We start from the raw sequence: 27988 nt of genomic DNA, 5'->3' as shown, positions 1-27988 counted from the left end.
TTTGAGAGAGAGAGAGAGAGAGAATCCCAAGTAGCCCCCACACTGTTAGTGCAGAGCCTGATGCAGGGCTCAAATTCACGAGCTGAAAGCAAGAGTTGGATGCTTAACCAACTGAGCTACCCAAGCACCCCAGATTAGGTTCTCTCTCTTTTTTTTTTTTTTTTTAGAGAGAGAGAGAGCATACACAATTGGGGAAGGGGCAGAGGGGTGGGGGGCAGAAGATCCAAAGTGGGCTCTGTGCTGACAGCAGAGAGCCCAATGTGGGGCTCGAACCTGTGAACCATGAGATCATGACTTAAGCCAAAGTCTGGTGCTTAACCTACTGAGCCACCCAGGTGCCCCAGGTTCTAATTCTTAAAACCTGGGTAGCTGCCCGACGCCCCCCGCCCCCTCCATGGTCTTAATTACCTTACTGCTTCCTATGTTTACCCTCCAGCTTTTTATTTTGATTTTTTTCCCAATAGTAAAATCATCTATTAACTTCCTAACTTTCCTATGGAAAATGAAGATTTCACTTTCTCACACACCTCCCTCTATTCTCTTGCTTCCTCTTCCCCACCAACCTGGTTCTACATTAAGACTTCTACTCCCATTGTCTTCCCAATTTAATTGTGTAATTTTTGTTAAATTCATACTCAGTGTATATCAAGTATATATGTATAATGTGTTCTGTAGTGTACTATGGTTACATTTCTTTTAGAATATTTTTGGCTTTCTGAAAGGTTAGTAATGCCTTCGTTGTAATTTGCTCAGTTTACTTTGTACATTTTATTAATTTGTCACCAGAATCATTTATAATTCATATGCTCCCTAAGTCACTCATAGGGAGACATTCTTCCCTGAGTCCTTTATCTTTGTTTAGGTATCCAAGATATGAGGAATACACTTCTTTTTCTTTGCCTTTGTTTTAATGTTTTTTTTTTCATTTTTATTAATCCTCATCAGCTGTGTCTAATCTGTTAAGCCCATCTACTGGGTTTTTAATTTCAGTTATTCTTAAATTCTAGAATTTCTATTTGATACTTTTTTGTAGTTTCCACTAATTACTTCCATTAATAATTTTTGTCATCTAAGTTATTGAAAATACAAAGCATAGGTATTTTAAAGTCTGGGGGCAGGGGGTGCCCAGGTGGCTCAGTTGGTTAAGCATCTGACTTCAGCTCAGGTCATGATTTCACAGTTCATGGGTTCAAGCCCCACGTGGGGCCCTGGGCTGACAGCTCAGAGCCTGGAGTCTACTTCAGATTCTGTGTCTGCCTCTCCTCTGCTCGCTCTCTCTCTCTCTCAAAAATAACATTGAAAACAATTTAAAGTCTGTCTGAAAATGCCAACATGTCAATTATATGTAGATTTTTTAGTTTTTTTTTTCTTATTTTTCAATTGTGAGGTCCTATTTACTGCCATTTCTAATAAATGTTATAGAATTCCGAACATTGAATATAAAGAAATGTAGAGAATATTTATGGCTCTGGCTCAGGGGTCTATAAACTATGTTTCATGGGCCAAATCTCACCTGCCGTCTAGTTTTGTCTGGCCGTTGAGCTAAGAATGTTTGCCATATTTTTAAATGGTTGAAAATAATGAAAAGAAGAATATTTGGCAACACGTGAAATAGAAAATTCGAACCTAAGTGGCCATAGTTTTGTTAGGATACAGCCACACTCCTTTATGTGTTGTCTGTGGTTGCTTTGTGCTACAGTAGCAGAGTTGAATAGTTGCAACAAAGACCTTATGGCCCACAAACCTAAAAAATTCATTGCTGCCAACCCTTTGCTCTAGCTAGCTAATGATATCTTTCTCTAAGAGGGGATTTACTTCTGGTAGGCTCCTAAGATCACCTTAATTCATTCAGTGATTTAGTGGATTTGAAGCTGGTCTTACATTTTTATGAGGGTTGGACAATTTCTGGTTCACCTTTACTCCTAAGGTATAGTTTCCCAGGGGTTCCAACTAAACATCTGGTGTATTTACCCAGGGTCTTTACCCAGGTTCTTATTCCTGGATGGGCCCAGTACTTCAACCACAGTTTCCCTTCTCTCCGAGAGATTCTCTCTCTCTTCAAATCTTCCCACCTTCATATGTTTGTCCTAGTAATATTTGTTTATATAGATCAATAAGTAAGATTTATTTAAAGGCATGAAGGAATTACTGAAGCAGTGAGGCTTTGAAGAGCTATACTCCAGGGAAAAGGAAAGCTATAGAGAATGAACCAATATTGGAACGTGCCTGTGTGTGTGTTTATTTTCCACCTCTTCTAGTTCCTGCTAGAAACTAGACTGACATTATGAGAAATAGAAGTTCGAGGTGGTCACATCATTCCTACCCCAGATTTTCCAACGGCTTAATAATATCACTGCGGACAAACCAAGTCCTTATAGTTGCTTCCTAGGCCTTACATGACCTCAATGACTACATAAATGAGACTGAACATATTTGGGTCTGAAGAGGCACAGATGGAAGAAAGCATCTTTGCTTTCTTTGTTTTACCACTAGTGCACTAACAAACATAGGACTTGACATTCCAAAGGCATATATTCATTCTAGTGACAGTTATTTACATTTAATTTTTTTCATATTTTCATTATTTTTAATTGAGATATAATTACAGAAAACGTATGTTTTCAAGTGTTCAATGAGTTTTGATAAATGTATTACTCTATGTACCAACACTTCAATCAAGATATAAATCGTTTCCATCACCCTAGAAATTTCCCTCCTTGCTTTTTCCAGTTAATCTTCCCTCTACAGAAGCAGTCGCTATGATTTCTATTTTTATAGGTCATATTAATTAATTTAAGTTGCAAGTTATATTGCTACCATACTGGTTACAACATTGCCGTAAGTCTTTGGGGGGTGTTGATGTATTTTCATTATTCATATTTCACCTACTTTTCTAGAGCTCAGATTCTTGGTGTTTTAAGACAAAGTCTGCTTTTTTGTTTGTTTGTTTGTTTGTTTTTACTTTTATAGACCTCTGCTAGAAATCAAACATCTTTAGAGAAGAATCGCATCTGTTTTATTATCTTTTTAGCATTTGGAATATTTAGCATAGGATCTCAACCAAGAAAAGGTGTTCAAGAAATGCTTACTAGCTGCTTTATATTATTCAATATTCAGTAACTATTCATCATGAGTGAAAGGTTTATCTATCAGAAATTTTGTATATCATATTAAGACAATTTTATGAATTTTCTAAAATGGGAAAATTTACAAACTAAAATATGTTATAATCATAAAAAAAAAAAAAACTTGTCTAGCTCATAGACTCTTTAATGAATAGAAGCCATGCTAACACAAATGGTCCTACATTATGATTAGGTACTACAAGTAACTTGGGCTTTGAGAGTACTATTGTACTATACTAAACTAAACTAGTTCACTAAACTATTTACAAATTAATTTCTAGGATACCAGGGGCGCCTGGGTGGCTCAGTTAAGTGTCTGACTTCAGCTCAGGTCATGATCTCACAGCTTGTGGGTTTGAGCCCCACGTCAGGCTCTGTGCTGACAGCTCAGAGCCTGGAGCCTGCTTCAGATTCTGTGTCTCCCTCTCTCTCTCTGCAACCCCACCCCCTGCTCATGCTCTGTCTCTCTCCCTCTCTCATAAATAAACATTAATTTTATTTTTATTTTTATTTTTTTTTTAGAATCCAACCCTTATATTTCTATGGCAAGTTACATACATTATTTCAATCCTCAAGGAAATAGGCAAGGCATTCTCAATTTACAGTTTATAGTTAAGAAAAAGATTCAACACAGAATTGACTTACACAAAATCCCCTTCCCATTAACCAGTGATGCCAGGACTAGATTATTATTTTGTTCATTCTACTATCCTGTGCTGCATGTACAAAAGGAAAGAGCCAGCTTGTATTCCAGAATTCAGTTTCCTTTTTTCTTTTCTGAAAATTCATAAGTCGCCCATTCCTTCCATCCTCCAGCATAATGTTGAACACTGAAAACACATAGCAAAGTTAATGCTGTAAACATTTTCTCCTGCTTTATAAACACAAAGTCGATAGGAACTTTAGAGATTTAGAGATATAAGGACTACTCTAGACTTTAAAACTATTTAAAAGACTTCTGAGTAGGATGAAAATACAGAGGCTCTTAGTCACTATCCTACTACTAACACAGTGATTATAAAAATTTTTTCAGTAGACCAGTAAAAACGTCATACATATGAAACATCGCAATACACATTCTTGAATACATTTTTATACTCCATCTATGTACCTGTTAAAGCCCAGAGATACTGCTGTGTCCATAGCCTTCTTGCTTCTCACTCCAGCTAAACAAGAAAACACTAGGCTGTCAGATTTGGATGGTTTTACTTCATTGTACTTCTCTTTGAAGTCTTTTGGGTTCATCTGTAGAGCTTCACCTACCTCATCCACTGGAAGAAAATGGTAAGAATTTCAGTTAAATTTTAGATACAGTAAATTACCGAATCTATATATACTTTTGTAATGAATCAATTTAAGACACAGGTCACTTACATGGTATATTGACAGACCCGGGAATTTTCCCATACTCAACAATTTCCCATCTCTCTCTAACATCAATTAACGTAATTTGTCTGGAATTCAAGAGACTTTTAAGTTCCTTGTAAGTGACATCTTTGAAAACAGCAGTACAAAAATTGTGGCAGCTTCCTTTTATTGACTTCAAACCTGGAAAGAATAAAATAATTTAGGCACCTTCAAAGTAACGTTGCTATTAATAACCTGGAAAGCAGTTCAAAGGAAATTTTCCCCCTGGTTCCAGTCAGCTAACGATGGTTGATGTTTCTCCTTCGCTGAATTTTGCATTCAGTGTATTTTGCACACAGCCTGATGGAGCCACAGGATGTAGCCATACCCTCTTGCCCTCCATGCTTAACGGATGGCCTTGTGCCAGCTCCATATTCTACTCTCTCCAAGCCCTTAATTAGGTAGAGCTTGTAAATACACATTCAGCATTTGGTAACAGAATTGTGCAAATAGTTTGTAAGTCAACCATAATCCAAAAATACAATGTGAAGAAAAATTTAATTTCCCCTTACAAGTGAAAATAACAAGCCATATGTTAGATGTGGGGACGTTACATTTGAAATTACGCTTGTAAGTACTTAAAGGCACTGTTTCTGTTAAATAATTGATAGGGTGTCTGGCTGGCTCAGAAAAGCATGTGACTCTTGTTCAAGCCCCATGTTGGGTGTAAAGATTACTTAAATAAAAACAAAAAATAATTGGTAACATAATATGGTACTGAGTAATAACTCATAAAATAAATCTATGGGTCCATAGTGATATAAGTATATAATTGAATAAATAATTGGGGAGAAGGGATTATTTCAATTGATAAATGTAGAATGAATGACAGAGAAAGTCACCATTAGGTCAACACCCCAGTAATTATTTCAGCAAGAGCCATTGATAGATGCTAGAGTTAGGGGGTGAAAGTATGAGAAACAGGATAGTATCTCCTCCAGGAGATACTAATTACGAAAGGAGACACCTGAAAGATGCCACTTTAACCAATTATTCAAAGATCATTAGTGATAAATATCGACAGCATGCAGTCTCTAAGGTTGCTCGAAGAAGAGCACATCACTTCCTTAGTATTTTTTTTTTAATTTTTTTTTAACGTTTATTTATTTTTGAGACAGAGAGAGACAAAGCATGAACGGGGGAGGGTCAGAGAGAGAGGGAGACACAGAATCTGAAACAGGCTCCAGGCTCTGAGCAGTCAGCCCAGAGCCCGACGCGGGGCTCGAACTCATGGACCGTGAGATCCTGACCTGAGCTGAAGTTGGACGCTCAAGCGACTGAGCCACCCAGGCGCCCCCCCCCCCCTTAGTATTTTTGCCAAAAATGCACACCCTGAATCAAATCAGAAGACCATCTCAGACAAATCCAATCTACAAAGTAACTAGTACTCTTAAAAAGTATCAAAGTTATGAAAACAAAGAGTGGGGGAACTGTCAGCCAACTGAAGCCAACTAAGGAGTCATGACAATGTAATACAATATAGAATCCTGGATTGGATCTGGACTATAAAAGGCATCAGTGGGAAACTGGTGAAATTTAAAGTTTATTTATTTTGAGAGAGTGAGAGAGAACGTGAGTTGAGAGGGGCAGAGGGAGAGCGAGAGGGAGAATCCAAGTAGGCTCTGCACTATCAGCATGGAGCCCAATGTGGGGCTCAAACCCACAAACTGTTAGTTTTTTACCTGAGCCAAAATCAAGAGTTGGACTGAGCCATCCAGGTGCCCCAAAACTGGTGAAATAAGGTCTGTGGATTAGTTAATAGTATTATGTCATATTCCTTTCCTGATTTCAATAATCGTATCATGTAAGATGCTTACATTAGGGGAAGTTGAAGAAGAATGAAGGGAACTCCGTTTTACTTTTGCAACTTTTCTATAGTTCCAAACTGTTTTTTTTTAAAAACATGAAAGAAAACCCAAAAGATTTTTTCAATAAATAAAAAACAAAATTTTAATAATCATTTTACACAACAAAATGACCACTTATAAGAAAGGTAAATAATAATGCTTCAAATGTTGTTTTAAACATTGAATATATTATAAAGTGAAACTGGTTTAAATATATCTATACTATATATAAATTACATATTTTATTATTTATTTTTGAGAGAGAGAGAGAATGATTGTGAGCAGGGGAGGGGCAGAGAGAGAAGTAGACACAAAATTCAAAGCAGGGTCCAGGCTCTTCTGTCAGCACAGAGCCCAACGAACCGTGAGATCATGACCTGAGCCGAAGTCAGATGCTTAACCGACTGAGCTACCCAGGTGCCCCAAAATTGGTTTAAATAGTATAAACTGGCATAGGAAAAGGTTTAAAGGTCTAAGTCTTGAAGCAGACATACAGTATACCATCTGTAAGAATTCAGTATTTGGTAACAGTGATATTTCAGATTAATGGGGAAATTTTATTCAATAAATACGTACAGCAACTAGTTAGACATCAGGAAGAAATTTTAAGCAGGCTATTCCCTTATTTCTTATATGTAAATTTAAATTTCAACCTAAAAAGTAATATCTTAGAAGTACTAATAGAAACACATTATATACATATGATTTATACTATAGTTTGATATATGATATACAAAAACACAATGAATAGAAAACCTGAACATCCTTCCAGAGAAGGCATACAGATGGCCAACAGACACATGAAAAGATGCTCAACATCAGTAATCATCAGGGAAATGCAAATTGAAACCATAATGAGATATCACCTCACTCCTGTTAGAATGGCTATTATCAAAAAGACAAGAAATAAGTGTTGGAGAGGATGTGGAGAAAAGGGAACCCTTGTGCACTGTTGGTGGGAATGTCAAATGGAAAAGAGTATGGACTTTCCTGAGAAAAATAAAAAATAGAGCTACTATATGATCCAGCAATTCCACTTCTGGGTATTTATCTGAAGAAAATGAAGATGCTACCTTGTAAAGATATCTGCACCCCATGTTCACTACAGCATTATTTCCAACAGCCAAACTATAGAAACAACCTAAGTGTCCACTGATGGATAAATGAATAAAGAAACTGTGGCGCACGCGCGCGCGCGCACACACACACACACAGGAATATTATTCAGCCATAAAAAAGAATGAACTCTTGCCATTTGAGACAACATGGATGGACCTTGAGGATACACACTAAGTCAGACAGTGAAAGATAAACAAATACCATGTGATCTCATACGTGGAAACAAAAAACCCTCAAAACCCAAGCTCATAGATACAGAGAACAGATTGGTGGTCGCCTGAGGCAGGGAATGGTGGGGGGGGGGGCGGTGGAGAGAGAAATGGGTGCAGGTAAAAAAGGTAAACATTTAAAAAATTATTTTTTTAATTAAAAAATAAGAATTCTCATCTTAATAGGGAAAAGGGAGAGGGAATGTAGGCCTCTTAGGGGGAAGTAAATGATTTTTAGGGAAGATGAATGGACCCTTAGAAGAACAGATTGGAGGTAAGACAGTTTGTGATAATGCTTGTCTGGGTGTGCTGTTGAGTTCTAGTCTCCTTTCCTGTGATGAGTCATCATGGTTGATGAAACTCCTGGGGAGAGGACTTATGACAATTGAGTTCCTTTTGAAGGATCTGTCTAAAGACAGGTAAGGGGAGTTCAGAGAAAGCCTCTCTCTGCATCTGCTGTTTTTCAAATGCTTACAGCTCAAACAAAAAAAAAAAAAAAAACAACCTGCCAACCCAGATTTCAGTTTGAAATATGATGCCCTAAAAATATTTAAAATCACATATTACACTATACCAATTGAGGATCTAGTAAAATTCAGAATGATCTAATTCATACTGTATACATGTTTAGAAGTTAGTTTTTCTAATACAATTGTCAGGTCTTTTTAGTAAGGAGAAACCTATAGGAATGAGCTTTTTTTTTTTTTTTTTTCAAATAAAAAGTTAAGAAATTTAGTTATTTCTTTACATCTCTAAATTCTAGAATTATTCATTAAATTATTTAATTTCAATTAGCTTAATGTGATTTAATTATATGGCTAAAGAAATTATATATAGGAGTGCCTGGGTGGCTCAACTGGTTAAGTGTCCGACTTCGGCTCAGGTCATGATCTCTCAGTTTGCGAGTTTGAGCCCCATGTTGGGCTGTCTGCTCTGACAGCTCAGAGCCTGGAGCCTGCTTCAGATTCTGTGTCTCCCTCTCTCTCTGCCTCTCTCCCACTCACACTCTGTCTGTCTGTCTCTCAAAAATAAACATTAAAAAAATTTTTTTTAATAAAATAAAGAAATTATATATAGAAAAAATATACATAGGGGCATCTGGGTGGCTCATTCGGTTAAGCGGTCAGCTCAGGTCATGGTCTCACAGTTTCGTGAGTTCAGCCCCGCATCGGGCTCTGCACTAACAGAGTGGAACCCGCTTGGGGACTCTCTCTTCTCTCTCTCTTTCTCTGCCCACCCCCCTGCTCTCTGTCTCTCTCAAAATAAATAAACTTTAATAAATAAATAAATAAACATTTAAAAAAGAAATCATATCCATGATTTGGGTTCTAAATTTATAAATTCATAATTTTTTTCATAAATTTACCTTCTTTTCTATGTTATAGTGTAGCATGGTTTTGTACTATATGTTATACTTTAAAAGAATAAATTTCACTTAGAAAGAGTCTACCACTGGGGCACCTAGGTGGCTCTGTTGGTTAAGTATCTGACTTTGGCTCAGATTGTGATCTTTCAGTATGTGGGTTTGAGCCCTGCATCGGGCTCTGTGCTGACAGCTCAGAGCCTGGTCTGCTTTGGATTCTGTGTCTCCCTCTCTCTCTCTCTCTCTCTGCCTGTTCCCTGCTTGTGCTCTGTCTCTCTCTTAAAACTAAATAAACATTTAAGGGGCGCCTGGGTGGCGCAGTCGGTTAAGCGTCCGACTTCAGCCAGGTCACGATCTCACGATCTCGCGGTCCGTGGGTTCGAGCCCCGCGTCAGGCTCTGGGCTGATGGCTCGGAGCCTGGAGCCTGTTTCCGATTCTGTGTCTCCCTCTCTCTGACCCTCCCCCGTTCATGCTCTGTCTCTCTCTGTCCCAAAAATAAATAAAAAAGAAAACGTTGAAAAAAAAAAACTAAATAAACATTTAAAAAAACAAAAACAAAGAAAAGAAACAGTCTACCACTGGGGCACCTGGCTGCTTAGTCAGTTAAGTGTCTGGCTCTTCATTTCAGCTCAGGTCATGATCTCATAGTTTGTGGGATTGAGCCCTAAATCAGGCTCTGTGTGGACAGTACTTGGGATTCTCTCCCTACTTCTCTCTCTCTCTCTGTATCCCCCACCCCTGCCAAAAAAAAAAAAAAAAAAAGTCTACGATTACCCCTTACTTTCTAATTAAGTTTGGCAGTCTTTTTATAATTCCAAATAAAGTTTTGATGTGAAAAATATAACTATTTGAAACATAAAAGGGGAACCTAGGTGGCTCAGTTGGTTAAGCATCTGACTCAATCTTGGCTCAGGCCATGATCTCCCATCATGGTTCATGGGTTCAAGCAAAGAGCCTGCTTGGGACTCTGTCTCTCCCTCTCTCTGCCCCTCCCCCATTTGTTCTCTCTAATAAATAAATAAACTTTAAAAAAAGAAGGAAACATAAGAGCTTTTGCTTAGTAATGATAACAATCATAATAATAGCAATTCATTCTTGCCACAGCCATAAAATAAATTCCCTAGTTCACCTATACTCTTCTGGATCTTGACACCTTAGAAAACCAATGTCAATATCTGTTGAATATTGACAATTTTTTCTAGGGACTGTGCAATGGACAATACAGACAACATGCAACCAAGAAAGAAACGATGATTGTTACTTTAGAGAGAAAACATTAGGAAGAACATCTGGTGTGCTTCCTTTTCAAATGGGTATTTGGATTTAGTGTGAACATTTTATAACTTCTAATGTAATCACTTTAATAAATATTTTCAGTTTTTTGAACCACTCACAGCAAAATGCTGAAAGCAAGTGAACAACCATCCTAGTGAGTAAAATGGTACAATGGAAATTTCTGGTAAGGCAATGCATTTTATTTCATGAAGTGATTTTAACAGGAAAGGGGAACACCCTATGTACTGACTTTCAGCTTTTTTTTTTAAATTTTTATTTATTTATTTTTTTAATATATGAAATTTATTGTCAAATTGGTTTCCATACAACACCCAGTGCTCATCCCAAAAGGTGCCTTCCTCAATACCCATCACCCACCCTCCCCTCCCTCCCACCCCCCATCAACCCTCAGTTTGTCAGCTTCTTAAAGTTACTTGTCTTTTCAACCTTTTACTCCTCTATCACAGTACTTCCCCCTTAAATAGGCCAGCGAGCCAAGTCCTCTCAGCTGTCACCTTCCTCAAACTCCCTCCTTATTTAAGACATCTGCTGCTGGCAGCTGATTCGTATTAACTAGGGCACCTCCGTGTTTTCTGTTGTTCTTTGTAGCCCAAGGACTAGGATACCAAGTAAAGGCGTTTATGCAACCTGGCTATTACCAGGAAAGCTGCTTAGAATCTTCCAGAGGTCAGCACCCTGGAAATAGATAGGGCAAGACTGCGTAGGTGAAAGTTCACTCACTTTGTGCCACCACAAAGGTGTGTTAGCACAGTACTCAGTGGCAGTACACATGACTTAGTAGGTCCCATTTGGGATCCTGCTTCAAACCTGAGTCTAAACAGAAGCAAAAAGGAAGAACAATAAAACTAGCAGAATAATACTGGAGGGGATGGCTTCAGAGAATAAAGGTAGCCAGCAAGTTTTTGATCTCATGGAAACGTAGGAGACAAAAGTCATTTTCAGTGTAATGGGGGTCACTGATTAAGTGACAAGCACTCATATTAGCAGCCTCAAATCATTAAGAAGACAAGGATTGACAGCATTCTCTTGGGAAAGTCTTGGTTGAAAGATTAGAAACACGGGACACCTGGGTGGCTCAGTTGGTTAAGCATCCCACTTTTGATTTTGGCTCAGGTCATGATCTCAGAATTCGTGGGACAGAGCCCCGTCAGCGCAGAGCCTCTCTCTCTTCCTCTCTCTCAAAATAAATAAACATTTAAAAAAAAAAGGAAGGAAGATTAGAAACATCCTGAAATCGGAAGAAACCTAAATGTTCATTCAGGAAATGGTTAAATTATGAAGCCTATCATGCAGCACTTACAAGGAAACAGTGACTTAGATGTCCATACTGTTAAATGAAAAAGCTTCCCCCTTTGACATCTGTATACATATAACATACTTGTGTTTTATAAATGTCCAGAAAAGCATCTGGAAGAAAACACTAAATTATTCCTGGGGAGTGAGAATGCAGAAAGAGGAGTTCTGGGACATAAATTAAAAAACAGCAACACCTGCGTATTACAAATGTAGTATTTTTAGGTGTACATTTATGTAGGCTTACAGGAAAGTGTTTAGAAGGATGTGTACCAAGCCTCACTTGCAGAGGAGAATGGAATATGGGAGGGCGTACAAAGAAGAACTTACATGGTGCTGTGTCTGTTTGAAAATAATGAGAATATAATTGTGTATTACTAGAATTTTAGACGAAAAGGCACCTTTTCTGTAACACCTTCTCCAACTCAGGTAGAATCATTGCTTTTGCCGTTGCAGTCTCACCGGGTTGTATATGGTGTTTACTCGTGTCTGTCTCTCCACAAAATGAAGTGAACTGAAGAGGCGATATCCCCCGCAGGAGGCCTGCCTTAGTAGGTGCTCAATAAATAAAACATTTGCATAGAAAAGCACATTTAAAAATTTTTTTTTTCAACATTTTTTATTTATTTTTGGGACAGAGAGAGACAGAGCATGAACGGGGGAGGGGCAGAGAGAGAGGGAGACACAGAATCGGAAACAGGCTCCAGGCTCCGAGCCATCAGCCCAGAGCCTGACGCGGGGCTCGAACTCACGGACCGTGAGATCGTGACCTGGCTGAAGTCGGACGCTTAACCGACTGCGCCACCCAGGCGCCCCGAAAAGCACATTTTAAGCTACCGAGGACATACCAAGAGTTAAAGTGGAATAACTGGGAGGGAGAATTGGGGACACAGGGTTATGCCACAGTCTCTGTAGCTGTGTCCACAAATAAAAGTCTGTGCTAAAGGACAGGAAGTCGGCTTTGAGGAATACACCCAACACCTCCATAACCACTTTCGTTTCTCCGGCTCGTTCTGTCCTGGTGGTACCTTAATGGCTCTAACGCGTTCTAATTCAAGCAATGGGCGCGGCTTCTAGTGGGTAACAAGTGCAACTCGCAAAGCTGGGCTCGTGGTTAGTTTGTCTGGGGCAGAAGCGGGCCTCGCTCGCTCCTCTGAGCCGCGCACTGACCTTCATTGCTCAAACGCCAGTATCTTCCAAAATGCCTCCCCACGCAAGCTTCCTGGAGTAACGCTGACCTCCTTCCCTGCGTCCCCCGAGAGCGGCCCCAGACCCAAGTAGCCCGGAATCTGAAGGAACGAGAACTATCAGGAGGTGCTTCCTTCAAGAAGCGAGCACCCCCACCAATGCCATTCCTCCCCCGGGGCCCGAGGTTAGGCGCTGTCCCTTTCCCCATGGACCACAGAGCTCACCCCAGAGCACAGACTGCGCCGACCCGAAGATCGCACGGCGTGCACTCCCGAGCAGCGGCCCCGGCAGCACCATCTCCCGCTCGCGCCCACCGGGCTCCGGACCACTTCCTCCTCCGGTTTCTCCACCGGTCCTCCCGGCGACCTCCGGGCTCTTGAGCGCCCCCCTCCGCCAGGCGCTGGCCGAGCCGAGGAGAGCCACGGGAAGTGATCGCTGAGGGAACCGGGCCCTAACTCAAGAAACTGAGAGCTGGGCTTTTTTTTTTTTTTTTTTTTTTTGGTTTTGATGATTACTTTTTACTTTTTTATTCTTTAAACCTTTTTAAAATATTTATTTATTTTTGAGAGAGAGAGAGCAACTGTGAGCAGGGGAGGGGCAGAGAGAGAGGGAGACACAGAATCCCAAGCAAGTTCCAGGCTCTGAGCTGTCAGCACAGAGCTCACTCAAGCCGTGAGATCATGACCTGAGCCCAAGTCGGAGGTTTAACCGACTGAGCCACCCAGGCGTCCCTTGATTATTATTTTTTTAAAGGAGAGACAACGTTTAAAAGTGAAAAGTAGAAAATACACCAAAGATAAAATGTAAAGATTTGAAGTAAAAATTTCCAATTTACTTTCTATCCGGATTCTTGCAGATTAATTTAAAGTAAACTACATGGATGCTTTCCTGGGAATTGCTCTTAAATCCAATAGCCGGTTCAACTGATGTCAATATTAAGATAATCGCATGCTGTCATCTTTCCTCTACAACTTTGATATTTGACTGTATTTGACGATAGCTTTGCCAGAGGTAGGTCCAACTAATTTGTAATATGTGTTAGTTTTCAATTGCCACTGTAACGAATTACCACAAATTTACTGGCTTCAAACAATATAAATTTGTGTACAGTTCTGTATGTCAGTACTCATACTTGGCTAAAACTGAGGTGTTCACAAACCTGTGTTGCTTCCAAAGGCTCTTGGGGAGAATTTCTTTTCTTGCCTTTTTCATCCACTAGAAGCTGCATGCATTCCTTGGCTAGTGGTCCCCTTCCCCATCTTCAAAGCCAGCCCTGGTTAGTATCTTCAAATCTCTAACTCTGACTCTGCTTGTGTTGTCACATCCACTACTCTTCTTGTGACCCTTTTTTAAAAGACCTTTGTGATAATTTTGGGGCTACTCAGATGATCCAGGATAATTTCCTTATCTCAAGATCCTGTTTAATCACATTTGCAAAGTCCTCTTGCCTTGTGAGGTAACATAATCACAGGTTCTAGGAACTAGAACACCTTTGGGGGCAGAGGGTGTTATGCATCTTCCCACATAGAATTTATCATCACTGTGTTTAAAAAAATTTTTTTAACATTTATTCATTTTTGAGAGAGAGAGGGTGAGCAGGGGAGGGGCAGAGAGAGAGGGAGACATAGAATCTGAAGCAGGTTCCAGGCTCCAAGCTGTCAGCACAGAGCTGGATGTGGGGCTCAAACTCACGAACTGTGAGATGATGGCTGGAGCCAAAGTCAGACGCTTAACCTACTGAGCCACCCAGGAGCCCCTATTATGACCGTGTTTTTAAATTTATTGTCAACTTGGTTCATTACGTCATTTTTAATTTATTCTCAATTTGGTTCCCAAACATAATGAAAGCTATACTTAACTGCAAATTAATTTACAATGGAAAATTAAAAAATTAATTTCTAAATAGTATTACTAAAGTATCTAAGAATAATTTCATTAAGCACTTTAAAATTATTCAGTTTCAATAATTTAATAATTAATAAAAGCACTTCAAATTTCGACACCGGTGCCATCACGTACAATTATGTTTTTCCAAATCATTTGGAGTTTAGACATAGTTTCTATATAATCTATATTGTGGATTAACTTTGAACTAACATGTCATTATATATCATAGATTCACCCACTCCCCATGACATTCCTAAGCTGTCCTGAATACTTCATAAACCAAAGGTAGTGTGAACACAGGTATGGAAACAATGAAACAATGTATTTGGTTTCAATAAATCACATCCAATTTGATTTATGCTTTTGCAAGAGCACATATTACTAAACAATTCTTTTTCCAATGTTTATGACTAATTATTTGAGAAATATTTTTCTGCAGGATTTTTTTTTCTGAAAAGATGAATAGCTCCTCCAATACCAGCACAGTGCCAAATTTAGTTTATTTAAGAGTTCTTATAGCAAAAAGTCTTGTCAAAAGAGTCTTGATCATTATTCCTTGGACAAGTGTCCAAGCTCTTCTTTCAGAGTTAGGAAAGCTTAAAGTGGGATGAAAGGGAGAAAAATAGTTGGTCCTGCTGAGTTGATATGAATCATTAATTCTCAACTCATTTTATTTCTTGGCATAATGCAAGTGAAAGGCAATTGGAAAGGAGGGGATTTCCCCCATTTCTTTCTAAGTCCACATCAAGCCTCCACATATTTGACAAATCAAATGAAGAATTAGGAAATGTATTGTTTTTCATGCAACTTTTTTTTTGAAAGAGTTTTTATCAAAACTTAAAATGAGTATCTGTTGACTCAGCATTTCCACTGCTAACAGTTTACTGAAGATATTTGCACAAGTAGGCAAAGATAAAGGTACATTAACAGGAATCTGGGGATAAAATGACACATCCATTCACGGGAGTTGTTAGCAAGTAGTCAAAAGAATGAGGCTAATGTGGGGTTATGTCCAAGGCATACTGTCAAGTGAAAAAAATCAAGTTGTAAATAGAACATAGACTGTTAGAAATCAAGATAGCTTTGGAATTTTGTTATTTCCGAGAAAAATTACATAGTGTTCGCATAATTCCTAAATTTCTGGTTCTAATTCAGTCCCCCCCCCTTTTTAAACTGTAAAGTGGATTCCAGTATATGATACATTTTTTAAAATCCCATTTACTGCAGTGCAGTGTGATATGGAAATTAGATTTGCTCAAGTTTGCATATCTTTTTTTCCTCCATGTTCTGTTTTAAATCTGATGTTAAAATAAATAAAAATGTTTGAGTGTAGACAATTTTGACTTCACAATTACACCACAATACGACCTATTCTTACTTGAGGAATATTTTTTTTCCCTAAAGCAAATATTCCCTAAAGAATATTTTTCCCCTACTCCAAAACGTGATTATGTATCCCTATACCTAGCACAGTAACCGGCAGATTTATAGTTATATTTGTTGAATGAGAGGTTTCCATACATACAATGTAAAACATCTAGTAACTTTCCTTGCCAAGTTCTTTACATAGAAATAACGCTATTTCGTAAGAAATGAATGAGAGTTTTTAAGGGAAAATCAAAAATTTTTCGGCTTATCTCTGGTATCTTTTGACACTTAGTCCAAGGTTCTATCCCTAAGGCCACACCTGTCTCCTGGCTGAAGAGTTGTGGGAGATTACAAAGCTTGTAGAGCTTACCCATAACTAGTGTTGATGTTTGAATTATCATTCGGACAAAATATTTTCAAACCAACTACTTTTAACTAAACAGATGCAACGTCCAGACCACTTTAACGGATAATCGAGCTTCGAAGAAGTATAGGTGTAGGTCAAGAAAATTTCTGTGTAGTAAGTAAGTAACGACAGGTAAGCCAAAACTAATGAAAAAATGCAAGATAACATATGACAAATATTAGATGTGACTTTATCGTACAGAAGAGGGTGATGGAGGGAAGTCGGAGGTTATCCCGTTAGGCCCTCAGCAACAAGTGGGACCTAAGTCCCCGACTCGGGGAAGGCCTGAGCTGCGCACTCCCGGACACTCGGGACGCAACCTGGAGTCAGTTGCTGTTATTCTAAGATTAGCCTGGCCTGTAGCACTCTGCAGACTTAGAGAACGCAGGCGCGACGCGAGCCGACCCCGCCCTGTCCACGCCCCACTCCCGGTGCCCGACCGCCAGAAGCGCGGCCTGGAACCCGCCCGGCTGTGGGGCGGGCGCACGAGGCCACGCCCCTACCGGCGGGGAGGTCGGCTGCGCAGGCGCAGTCTCTTGAAGTTGTAGACGCGGCGTCTCGGCCCGGCGTGGTGAGTGCGGACTGCGGCGCTGGGGTTGCCGCAGTATCTCGGTCGTCGCTTCCTCGCCTCCAGCCTCTTGTGGCAGGACGGGCCTGGGAGAGAGGCGTCCTGCGCCTCCACCCCTCCCCACTTCGCGATCCCGGGGGGGGGGGGGGTTCCAGGCGGTCGCCGAGGGCCGCGTGAGTGCGGCCCGGCTGGGCGGCGGCTGGAGGAGCCGGGGTTGTTTGGGCGGGGGGGGGGCCGCGGGGAGGGGCCCGCGTCTCCGCGGGATCGCGACCGAGGCTCGGCCCGACACCCTTTTCCCGCCTCCCTCTCGCGCTCTCGCCTCACTACGCGTTTTGTCTTGAGAAAGTTGGGATGCTTTGGGTAGGAACCGGAGGAAGCAAGGCTCACCGCGGGGTTTTGGAAGCATCGCAGAGTATTAGGAGCCCTGGAGACGAGCTGCCGGGGTCCGAGTCGCCACCACTCGCTGGCTCCCGGACCTCTGCAAGTCACTTAACTTCTGTGTGTCTGTTTCCTTAAGGGTAAAATGAGGGAAGTAATAGTAACCTCTCTCAAAAGGTGATTGTTGAGAATCAAGTGTGATAGCATCTTTGAAGTGCTTAGAGCCGAGCCTGATGCACAGCAAAAGTATGCACGTGCTGTTCATGTTTTGGAGCCTGATAACTAAAAGGACAGTGTGTCCTTCCCACGCTGAAAACAACTGCCCGAGAGAGAGTCCAAGGGTAGGGAAAAATGATTTTTTTCTTTTTCTCTTGTTTTTTCTTTGAGAATATGGGCTTTTGTTTGTATAGCATCTTTTTATTAAAAAATGCAAACATCTCTAAATAACTTAGTTGCACAGCCTACAGCAGAGAAAAGACAGATGTTAGAGTAATACTGAAGTTGAAAACTGAAAAGTTTTGTTTGAGAAACCACGTGAGAAAAATGGCCAGAGCTTATTTGTGCTGAAAAGCGTTAACGCACTGGCCCAGAGGCTGCTATCCTTAGAAAGGTCCGCTTTGCAAGGCTACAACTTGTTTGGCATCTGGGAGAGAACTATGTAGTTAAGCCGGAGTTACCAGCCCCCATAAAACCCCCCTGGCCTGTGAGTCTGTTATGGGTTCCCTGACAGAAACATTGCACAGACATTGCTAGATTTTCCTTTTTGGGGTAAAGAGTGCTCTGTTTGACCCTTTCGGGGAGGGAGAGAACATAAGCCTGCACGTGGATTCCTGCAAACTTCACTTGTGTCTTTTTGCATTATGATCCAGGCTGTAGTCCATACGACATTGCTGTAATAAAAGTTAGTTATGAGTACAACTACATGCTGAGTCCTGTGAGTCCTTCAAGTGAATCCCCAAATGTGAGGGTGGGCTTGGAACTCCCCAGATCCAATATTGGTGGTAGAAAGAACTTGAAGGTCTAGTAATTGAACTTTAATTTTATTTCTTTTTGCCTTAAAGGGGACTGAAAAGGAAAGCTATCCAGATAAGTGATTGCTAAATAGTGGGTTGCTGTCCAGAAGTAATTCTGTTTAGATATATTCCATATGTCAGAAAAATCACTGGAACTTAACTCTACTTGCCAAGTTTGAGTGTCTTTTACAGACCTTTTGCAGATTATAGGTCAAACACCTGATTTTTTTGTTGTTCTGCCAGCATTACGTGCCATTGCCTATCTAGAGTTTATCTGTGCAGTTGGGGAAAAGGTGTGACAAGTCTCTCATGGCCATTTTTCCTAGATTCTATTACTTATGCCTATATTTTGAGGACATCAAGTTGAAATATTTGGAGGTAACTGTAGGCTTGGGGGTGGAAAGATCAGATTTGCCATCTGATTCTGTCTTTTTTCCCCCTCAGTTAAGTAGAAGACTAGATACTATTTTGAGAAGTAAGTAGATGGAGGAGTGAGAGGTTTGGGAGAGTGAGAAAGGTTTCAGATGACTGCGTGAGGAGTAGGTAAGTAAGTTTTCCAGAAAGTGTAGTGGATAATGGCATGTCTTAATCCATTTGAGATTGAGACTGTGTTATGAATTTAGCAACCCAGTCTGCTTTCTTACAAGATTTTCTCCAGCCTGTTTGGATGGAGACGTGGAGAAAGTAGTTAATTGGGTTCATTTAGGTTTGAATTTGTGTTAGAGGAGTGATATGGTAGTCCTTAAGGCTGTGCTTTCATACTTTGTTCTTCCTATGTACATGGTAAGGTTGCACTCTTTGTACACGTCCACCTCCCACCCCCGTATGCCCCATGTCTACTTGAAGTTAAATGTGGCCCTATGACTTGCTTGTGCTGGTAAAATATGACCAGATGCGACATATGTCATTTCCCAGTGAAGCTTTTTTTTTTTTTTAATGTTTATTTATTTTTGAGAGAGAGAGAGAGAGAGAGAGACAGCACAAGTGGGGGAGGGGCAGAGAGATAAAGGGAGACACAATCTGAAGCAGGCTTCAGGCTCCGAGCTACCAGCACAGAGTCCTACGCGGGGCTCAAACTCATGAGCCATGAGATCATGACCTGAGCTGAAGTCAGACGTTTAACCCACCGATCCAGCCACCCAGGCGCCCCTCTCTGAAGCTTTAAGAACCAGCACTCCATTTGCCACTTCCCCATCTCTGTGCCTTGCTGTAGTGATCATGGAAGTGCTTGGTGAGAGGCAGCCTCTTGTCAACCTGCGCATTAAAAGTGAATAAGGAGGGGCGCCTGGGTGGCTCAGTCGGTTAAGCGTCAGACTTCAGACTTCGGCTCAGGTCATGATCTCGCGGTCCGTGAGTTCGAGCCCCACGTCGGGCTCTGTGCTGACAGCTCAGAGCCTGGAGCCTGTTTCAGATTCTGTGTCTCCCCCTCTCTCTGACCCTCCCCCATTCATGCTCTGTCTCTCTCTGTCTCAAAAATAAATAAACGTTAAAAAAAAAATTAAAAAAAAAATAAAAGTAAATAAGGAGTGGCTGATCAGGCAAGCTGGAGGAACTTCAGTTGTGATTAGGGAACGGAATACCTGAATTAGTGATTTTGCAAGGTGGAACTGTACGGGTAAGTGGATGAGGAAGTTTGGAGGGAAAAGACAGTCAGAAATGAAATGGTCGGGATTCCTGGCTTGCTCTGTCAGTAGAGCATCTGACTCTTCAACTCACAATTATGAAGCCCCATGTTGGGTGTGGAGACTAGTTGGAAGAAAAAGAAAAGAAATGGTCAGGGAACTCAGAGGCTTTGTAGATCTCCAACCCTGAAGGCCATGATTTGTTGCAACTCATTTCAAGAGTGATGACCCCTGGAGTTGAAGAAATGGCTCTTAAAATGGTAAACCCCAAAACTCCCGTTTGTGGAATATGGTAGAACTGAATCAAGATTCAGAATTTATTATTGAGTTGAAAGATTCTTCCACCTTGATCAATAAAAGCAAGGAAACAGTTATGAAAATTACAGTATAGCTTAGCCATGGAACAGATATTAGGTAGCATTTAGGCTAAGCTACTTTAACAGAGACTCCAAGTATAGTGGTTTTAAAAAATGCTTCTTTTTATCTAAAATTTTTAGAATTAACTTTGGGGTTTTAAGAAATGTAAGGGACAGAGGTAAGTAACACCATGAAGAGACAAATTAAGTGTGGTACTTTATATGATGTTGCTATTGAAAGTGTAGCAATGGGGGCGTCTGGGTGGCTCAGTCGGTTGAGCGTCTGACTTCGGCTCAGGTCATGATCTCACGGTCCGTGAGTTCGAGCCCTGCGTCGGGCTCTGCGCTGACAGCTCAGAGCCTAGAGCCTGTTTCAGATTCTGTGTCTCCCTCTCTCTCTGCCCCTCCCCGTTCATGCTCTGTCTCTCTCTGTCTCAAAAATAAACGTTAAAAAAAAAAAAAAATTAAAAAAAAAAAAAAAAAAAGAAAGTGTAGCAATGGACTCCCAGCAATCCTTCCAACTGAGAGCTTGTTAGGCAAAACCTCAGGTCCTGTACCAGACTTGCTGAACCGAAATCCTCATTTTAACAACATCTTTAAGGTGGCTCATATGCACTGCCCTGATCTCTTAAAAAAGCTAGTGTTTAGGAAAGTATAAGATGGGAAGAACAGTTGTAGATTAAAAGATACTAACAATCAACAGGACAGAACCAATACAGAGTGCAGATCTTGACTGAATATTGATTGATTTAAAAAGAAACCGTATGGAAGATGCTTCAGCTGAAGAGGTTAGAATATAGTGGAATATCAGAATAGGGGATTACTGTTCATTTTCTTAGATGTGATGATGATGAGATTATATGGAAAAATGTTCTTAAAAGAGACATGTTCTTTGCGACTTCCTTTAAAATAGTTGAGCAAAAACAAACATACCCACATACGTGTATATATGTCTCTCTATACACGCTGATGTTTAGATAAAACAAATACGGCAAAATGTTCTCCGGGTGGAATCTAGGTAGTAAATATATGGGTGCTTATTATATTGTTCTTTTAACTTTTGTGGAAGTCTAAATTTTTTCATGATAAAAAAGTGGAGAAAAAAAATACAGTAGCGTAAAACAATTTATTTCTCTCTCACTTCAGTGCTAGGTCATATAGTGCAGGTAGGGCTGGCACACGGTTTCCATCCCTGGTCTGTGCTTTTCCAGCTTTTACTATTTCCTAGCTAGTGGGATGGGAAAATGGCAAGGGGAGCACATGGTCTAGAAGCAGCACTTATTTCCTTGATCAGAACTTTAGTTTTTTCATGCACCTGAGCATCATTTTTCCAGGGAGTAGTTGGTAAAAGTCAAATGTCATGTGCATTTGTATATTGGTTTAATAAAGGTTTCTTTGGTTTCACCTGATGTTTTCTTCTCCCTCTGTTGATTTCTTAGGCCCAACTAAAATAGAAGTCATTTCAGTTTTAATATACATAAGGTACAGTAGCTAAAATTTTCATTTTGAGGATTAAAGTATGTTCATCCCCCTCCCTCCCCCTTCATCTTTTCAGTAACTAACAGATGCGGGTGAAAGAACCTTCCAAAGCTTTACCCGAGAAAGCAAAAAGAAGTAAAAGGCCTGCTATACCTCGTGATGAAGACTCTTCAGACGACATTGCTGGTAAATTGTGATATCTGGCATCCTTAATAGTGTTGCGGAAAATAACCATATTTGTTTTTAATTAAATCCTTTGCCCTTTATTTTCACTATTTTTTTTCTTTTTTTTTTAATTTTTTTTTAACATTTATTTATTTTTGAGAGACTGAGAGGCAGAGCATGAGTGGGGCAGGAGCAGAGAGAGGGAGGGAGACACAGAATCCGAAGCAGGCTCCAGGCACCGAGCTGTCAGCATAGAGCCCAACACGGGGCTCAAACTCAAGAGTCGTGAGATCATGACCTGAGCCGAAGTCAGACGCTTAACTGACTGAGCCCCCCAGGGGTCCCTATTTTCACTATTTTCTACATGGACTTTAAAATCAGCTTGTCTAGTTCCAGAACATCCTGTTGATATTTTTATTGAGATTTTTGTTTAGTTTATAAAGTAACCTAGAATTGGCATCTTTTTGTTTCCCGTTCTTCATGGCCTGTTAAAACCAAGCCTTCAAGGCCGGGAGGCGTCTCTGGGAGCTGCTCGCCTTGGACTTGGTTTTCTCTTCAGCTTCATGACCTCCGTTTTGGCCTCTGAGGATTCATACTTTCTTACTAGTTCAGCTCTCCATTTAAAAAGTTGTTTAAAATTTTTTTTCTTTCTTTCTTTTTTTTAAATGTTTATTTACTTTTGAGAGAGAGAGAGAGAGACAGAGTGCAAGCAGGGGAGGGCAGAGAGAGAGGGAGACACAGAATCTGAAGCAGGCTCCAGGCTCTGAGCTGTCAGCCTAGAACCCAATGAGGAGCTCGAACCCAGGAACTGTGAGACCTTGACCTGAGCCAAAGTAAGACGCTCATCTGACTGAGCCTCCCAGACACCCCTTTTATTTCCTTTTTACGTGGTTTTAACTTGGAAAGTGTTTGAGGACAGCTAGATTGCTATATTGAGGGAAGACTAAATTATATCTTTAAGCATTTGTTTTTTTCTGTGGATATGATTTTTTTTCAGGGATTCTGAGTATTCTTATGTTAACTCTTCCTTGCCTGTCTTCTAGTTTCTTTTTCCTCAAATATTCTAAAACTCCTGTTTCCTTTTCATTTTGCTTGCTGTTTTCATTTTTATCTTTACAGTGTTTTCTACAGTGTCTGTTTCACCTTATGCCCTTTCCTTTTTACTTTTGCCGTCATTTTTGTGGTTTATTTTTTTTTCTTCCATTTCTTTCCTGAACCCTGCTGGTCACTTCCTACTGTTTTGCCACCTTGTGCTGGAGCATTTTGCTTCTGTTTTGTATTTTTATTTCATGGCAGTTATTTCTGTGCCACTTGTTTTTCCTTTTTATTATATTGGCATAGAATTTGTGGCTTTGATTTCTCATTTCTTTCATTCTTCGAAGTAGGGTCACTTTTCTTGGGCCATTTAGTTTTGGAATATTCGTGTAAGAAGGAAGGCCAAAGCACTGTCGAGACCAACTGTAGTTTTGAGTCTGAGTGCATTGAACCTTCTTCCCACCCAACAGGATTATGCCGCCCTGGGTTATTTCAGAATCCAAAATATCCCTTCTCCCTTGCCTTAGAGAGAAGACTATTTCTGGCAAACATGGCTTGTTCTTTTGTATCTCACTTAGTGAATGAGACGTTGCCGCCTTTTGCTTCTTAAAACAAAACCGGATACAGGGGAGCTCCTGCCAGTGTGGTTGCAGCACAGAGATTTCGGTTTTGTTCTTGTCTGTGAAGCACACGTCGTTCTCTGTGAAGTCTACGGCTGCAGTGTTCTCTCTGCTTCCTTCTGTATACACTCCTATTTGGGATTTCTGGGCCTCAGTTGTCTCCTGGTTTTTCTGAAAATGAACTTGGTTTTTTTGTTTCGTGTTCTTGTTGACCTTGGGTGGTTCTGGGAAGAGAATGGGAAAGTGTTGATTTTAGACCATCGTTTACAAACTGGAAGACCTCCTTGTGGAGTTTTTATTAATATTTAAGATGAAAAACATGGAGATTTTAATTGCTGTTTCTGATTTGTTAATGTGGAACAACGATAGACTTCAATACATTTGTAGATTTTCTTCAGGAATCCCTAGAGGACTTGTTTGGCAAATCAAATTTAGACAGAATTTGTCTAATTCTGTCTAATAAATTACAGAAAACTGAGGAAATCTCCTTATTAGCACAGAAAAAAAAATTTTATGTTTCCCCCCACAAGAGATTATGAATACTGTTTACTTATTTATTAAATGTTTATTTTGAGAGAGAAAGAGAGGGTGAGTATGAGTGGGGGGAGGACAGAGAGAGAGGGAGAGAATCCGAAGCAGGCTCGTGCTGTCCGTGCACAGCCATGACCATGAGATCATGACCTGAGTGGAAATCAAGAGCTGGCTGCTTCTCTGACTGAGCCACCAGATGCCCCTGTAAATACTGTTTAAACACTGGTTAGTCTTGTAGAAAAACTTTGAACTTTCAGATTTCTTTATAAAAAGTACCTATGGTTGAGGCATTTAAAAGCTAATAGAATTCATTTAGAGGCCTGGAACCTTTTTATAATGAATTTACTTATCTCTGAATTCATTAACAATTTTAGTTTTATAAGTCTGATTTATAGAATCAGAGAGTAGTAAAGTTGTCCCCTGGCCAGATCCCACCCCAGAGATGATATAGAAAGTGTATGGAATGATTTTTCCACTTAGAATTTTAAAATATAAAAACTCAAAGCAGTGATATTTGATAAACCATGTCTAGGTCCTGTTCTTGTGTGGTCATCTATCAGTCTTCCCCAGAACACCCCTTTCGTTAATGGCATGTGTCCTTTTCAAATATAGGACTTCAGAGTTACTCCTTTTGTGTCTATTCTTGTAACTTGCTCTTGGTGTACAATGAGAAGGCTTAATCTTTTATCAGATTTACACATTACTTTTGCTGAAAGTAAATTATATTTTACAACAAATCACTTGTCAGGAGTCACATTCTTAGCCTTCAGGATGAATGGGACTAACGCTTAGCCTCTCTCTAACTAATAGGGGCAAGGAGGGCTGGGCGTTTAGGAAGGGAAGTGGAGAAAGTGGAAATGCACATACTCCTGTTTCCCTCTTCAAGTTACTCAGTCTTTCCTTTGTTGTTTGGTTTTGGCAGATAGTTGTAGTTTTGGTGTTTGGGATAGTTGAAGTTGGAGAAATGGAAGTGTCATTGTGTCCTTGAGAGAAGACTATGGTTATCTGAAGAAATAAAAACATATTAGGTCATTTTGGCCATTTGTCTCCTCACGGTGCACACAGTGGGACTCTGTTATAAAGGATAATTAAGGGCTATGCAAAGTCATTTGCTATTTGAAAATATTCATTAAGGGGCACCTGGGTGGCTCGGTCAGTTAAGCGTACGACTTCGGCTCAGGTCATGATCTCACAGTCCGTGAGTTCGAGCCCCGCGTTGGGCTTTGTGCTGGCAGCTCAGAGCCTGGAGCCTGTTTCAGGTTCTGTGTCTCCCTCTCTCTCTGCCCCTCCCCTGTTCATGCTCTGTCTCTCTCTGTCTCAAAAATAAACATTAAAAAAAAAATTAAAAAAAAAATTCATTAAGGACAAAACTTGTACCTGTAAATTATTCCATTGTTTGTTCCTCTCTCTCTCCTTTCTCCCAACAGTGATGAAAATAGCATCAGAGCAGAGGTAGGCTCTGTGGAAAGATTTTATGTGTGTATCGTAATGAGAAGAAAATATATTCAAAATCCTTATTAACACAGCTGCTTAGCAAATTATCTCCTTTATTTATTAAACTTTTTACTTTTGGCCTAATGTTACTTTATTTTTTTAACATTTATTTATTAAAAAAATTTTTTTAATGTTTATTTTTGATAGAGAGAGAGAGAGACAGAGCATGAGTGGGGGAGGGACAGAGAGAGAGGGAGACACAGAATCTAAAGTAGGCTCCAGGCTCTGAGCTGTCAGCACATAGCCCGATGCAGGGCTCGAACTCACAAACCGTGAGATCATGACCTGAGCCGAAGTTGGACACTTAACTGACTGAGCCACCTGGGCGCCCCTATTTTTGACCTGATTTTAAATTAGTAGGAAGGTACAGAGAAATACACAAGGGGGTCCCATTCATTCTTCACCCAACCTCTCCTGATTTAATCTTATTTCTACAGTATGATATTAAAACCAGGAAGATGACGTCACTACAATCCTTAGAGCTTCTTCTGATTTCACCAGATCTACAAGGCCTCATATGTGTGTATTTGAGTGTGTATAACTCTATACGCAGTCTAATTACACGTATAGTTTTGTAACTACCACGATTGAGATACCTGGCTGTACCATCACCATCCCAAGTGTTACCTGATGATAGGTAACCTGTCCTCCACCCATAGTCCCTGGCAGCCACAAATCTGTTTTCCAACTCTATAATTATGTTATTTCACAAGTGCTTTATAAACGAAGCCATGCAGTATGTATCCTTTTAAGTTATTTGGTTTTTTTAATCTCTTTGCTTTTTAGTTACAGCGTTTTCATGCTATTGATTTTTGCTAAATGATGATAGCACTTTGATTTAGCAAAGAAAATGTTCAGATTTTGTTATGTCTCATTCAGTAGGTTTCACTTGCCCACATGTAAGTCTTGCCATCAGTGTGAATCATGTGAAGAAAGCAATAGCTGAGAATGTGTGGTCAGTTTGCTCCGACTGTTTAAGGGAAAGAAGATTCTGTGATGGGCAGCCAGTACTTTCCTCTGACATTTGGTTGTGCCTCAAGTGTGGTTTTCAGGTGAGAAAAGTGATTTTTATCTGTGACTTTAGTCTTAAATATTTTTATTAAATGCTTATTATGAGTTGGACTATTGGTAATGTTTAGAACTTAAGGTAAGTTTATTCCATGTTTGGATAGACCTTTCCAAGGCTGAACTTAGAAACTTTGTTAAGGTAAAGTAAAAGGTATGTTATCTTCAGAAAGTGATCATGTGTGATTTAGAAATACTTTGAAAGGGAAGCCAACCTACTCACAGTAGTTCTCAGGCCTGGACCTGTCTTTACCTGTTTGTATTTACTTATGAAATGAATCCAAGTTTCTTTTTACATCTTTCTAAATTAATTTTTTTCTATGAAATGATTCTTTAAAAAAAAAAAAAAAAAACAGATTACCTTGGGGCACCCAGGTGGCTCAGTCAGTTGAGCGGCCGACTTCGGCTCAGGTCATGATCTCATAGCTCGTGAGTTCAAGCCCTGCGTCAGGCTCTGTGCTGACAGCTCAGAGCCTGGAGCCTGCTTCAGATTCTGTGTCTCCCTTTCCCTCTGCCCCTAACCCACTCACATTCTGTCTCTGTCTCTCTCAAAAACAAACAAACAAATAAATAAATAAATAAATAAACCATTAAAACAGATTATCTTAACAGCTTAGAAGCTATTAATAAATACTGTAATAATTTTTTATTTATTATTATTATTTTTTAACATTTATTTATTTTGAGAGACAGAGACAGAGTGCAAGCAGGTGAGGGGCGGAGAGAGAGACACACACACAGAATCCAAAGCAGGCTCCAGGCTCTGAGCTGTCAGCACAGAGCCCGACGCGGGGCTCAAACCCACAAACTGTGAGATCATGACCTGAGCCGAAGTCGGACATTTAACCGACTGAGCCACCCAGGTGCCCCTTTAATAATTTTTTAAATGTTTATTTTTGAGAGAGAGAGAGAGAGAAAACGAGAACAAGTGGGGGAGGGGCAGAGAGAGAGTCAGAGGATCTGAAGCAGGCTCCGTGCTGACAACAGAGAGCCTAATGTGGGGCTGAAACTCACAAACCATGAAATCATGACTTAAGCTGAAGTCACCTAGGTGCCCCTATCATTAATAATTTTTGAATAACATATTTAAGATGTATATAATTTTACTAAAATAAGAGAATTCCTTATTATCTCTCATAGACAGTCCATAAGA

At 40.1% G+C, this 27988-nt stretch overlaps 2 protein-coding genes across 7 annotated transcripts in view; one reads left to right on the top strand and one right to left on the bottom strand.

The window, feature by feature from the left end:
* Nucleotides 1–3: 3 nt before the first annotated feature.
* Nucleotides 4–13160, bottom strand: TSTD3 (thiosulfate sulfurtransferase like domain containing 3). The gene is made up of 4 exons (XM_049654055.1): nucleotides 13073–13160; nucleotides 4500–4673; nucleotides 4237–4396; nucleotides 4–3955 (listed from the first exon to the last, which is right to left on the bottom strand). The coding sequence occupies exons 1-4, from the start codon at nucleotides 13143–13145 to the stop codon at nucleotides 3883–3885; spliced, it is 480 nt and encodes a 159-aa protein (XP_049510012.1). The 5' UTR covers nucleotides 13146–13160; the 3' UTR covers nucleotides 4–3882.
* A 3844-nt stretch (nucleotides 13161–17004) lies between these two features.
* The window catches only part of USP45 (ubiquitin specific peptidase 45), a 75484-nt gene continuing 64500 nt past the window's right edge, over nucleotides 17005–27988 (top strand). For 2 of the 6 annotated variants that reach the window (XR_007462789.1, XM_049654042.1), the window contains exons 1-3: nucleotides 17258–17796; nucleotides 22002–22111; nucleotides 26650–26822. Coding sequence is in view for 5 of the 6 variants with exons in the window: in XM_049654042.1 (XP_049509999.1) it covers nucleotides 22012–22111; nucleotides 26650–26822 (273 nt within the window). In the remaining variant the exon portion in view is untranslated. Of the gene's footprint in view, nucleotides 17081–17256; nucleotides 17797–22001; nucleotides 22112–26649; nucleotides 26823–27988 lie in introns of those variants that run through there. The other 4 variants (XM_049654044.1, XM_049654045.1, XM_049654041.1 and 1 more) reach the window with 3 other exon arrangements.

The sequence above is a fragment of the Panthera uncia genome (genome assembly GCF_023721935.1).
Source record: "Panthera uncia isolate 11264 chromosome B2 unlocalized genomic scaffold, Puncia_PCG_1.0 HiC_scaffold_24, whole genome shotgun sequence".
NCBI classification, from domain to species: Eukaryota; Metazoa; Chordata; class Mammalia; order Carnivora; family Felidae; genus Panthera; species Panthera uncia.
The sequence above is the reverse complement of the archived record's forward strand: the minus strand, read 5'-3'. Positions and strand labels throughout refer to the sequence as shown.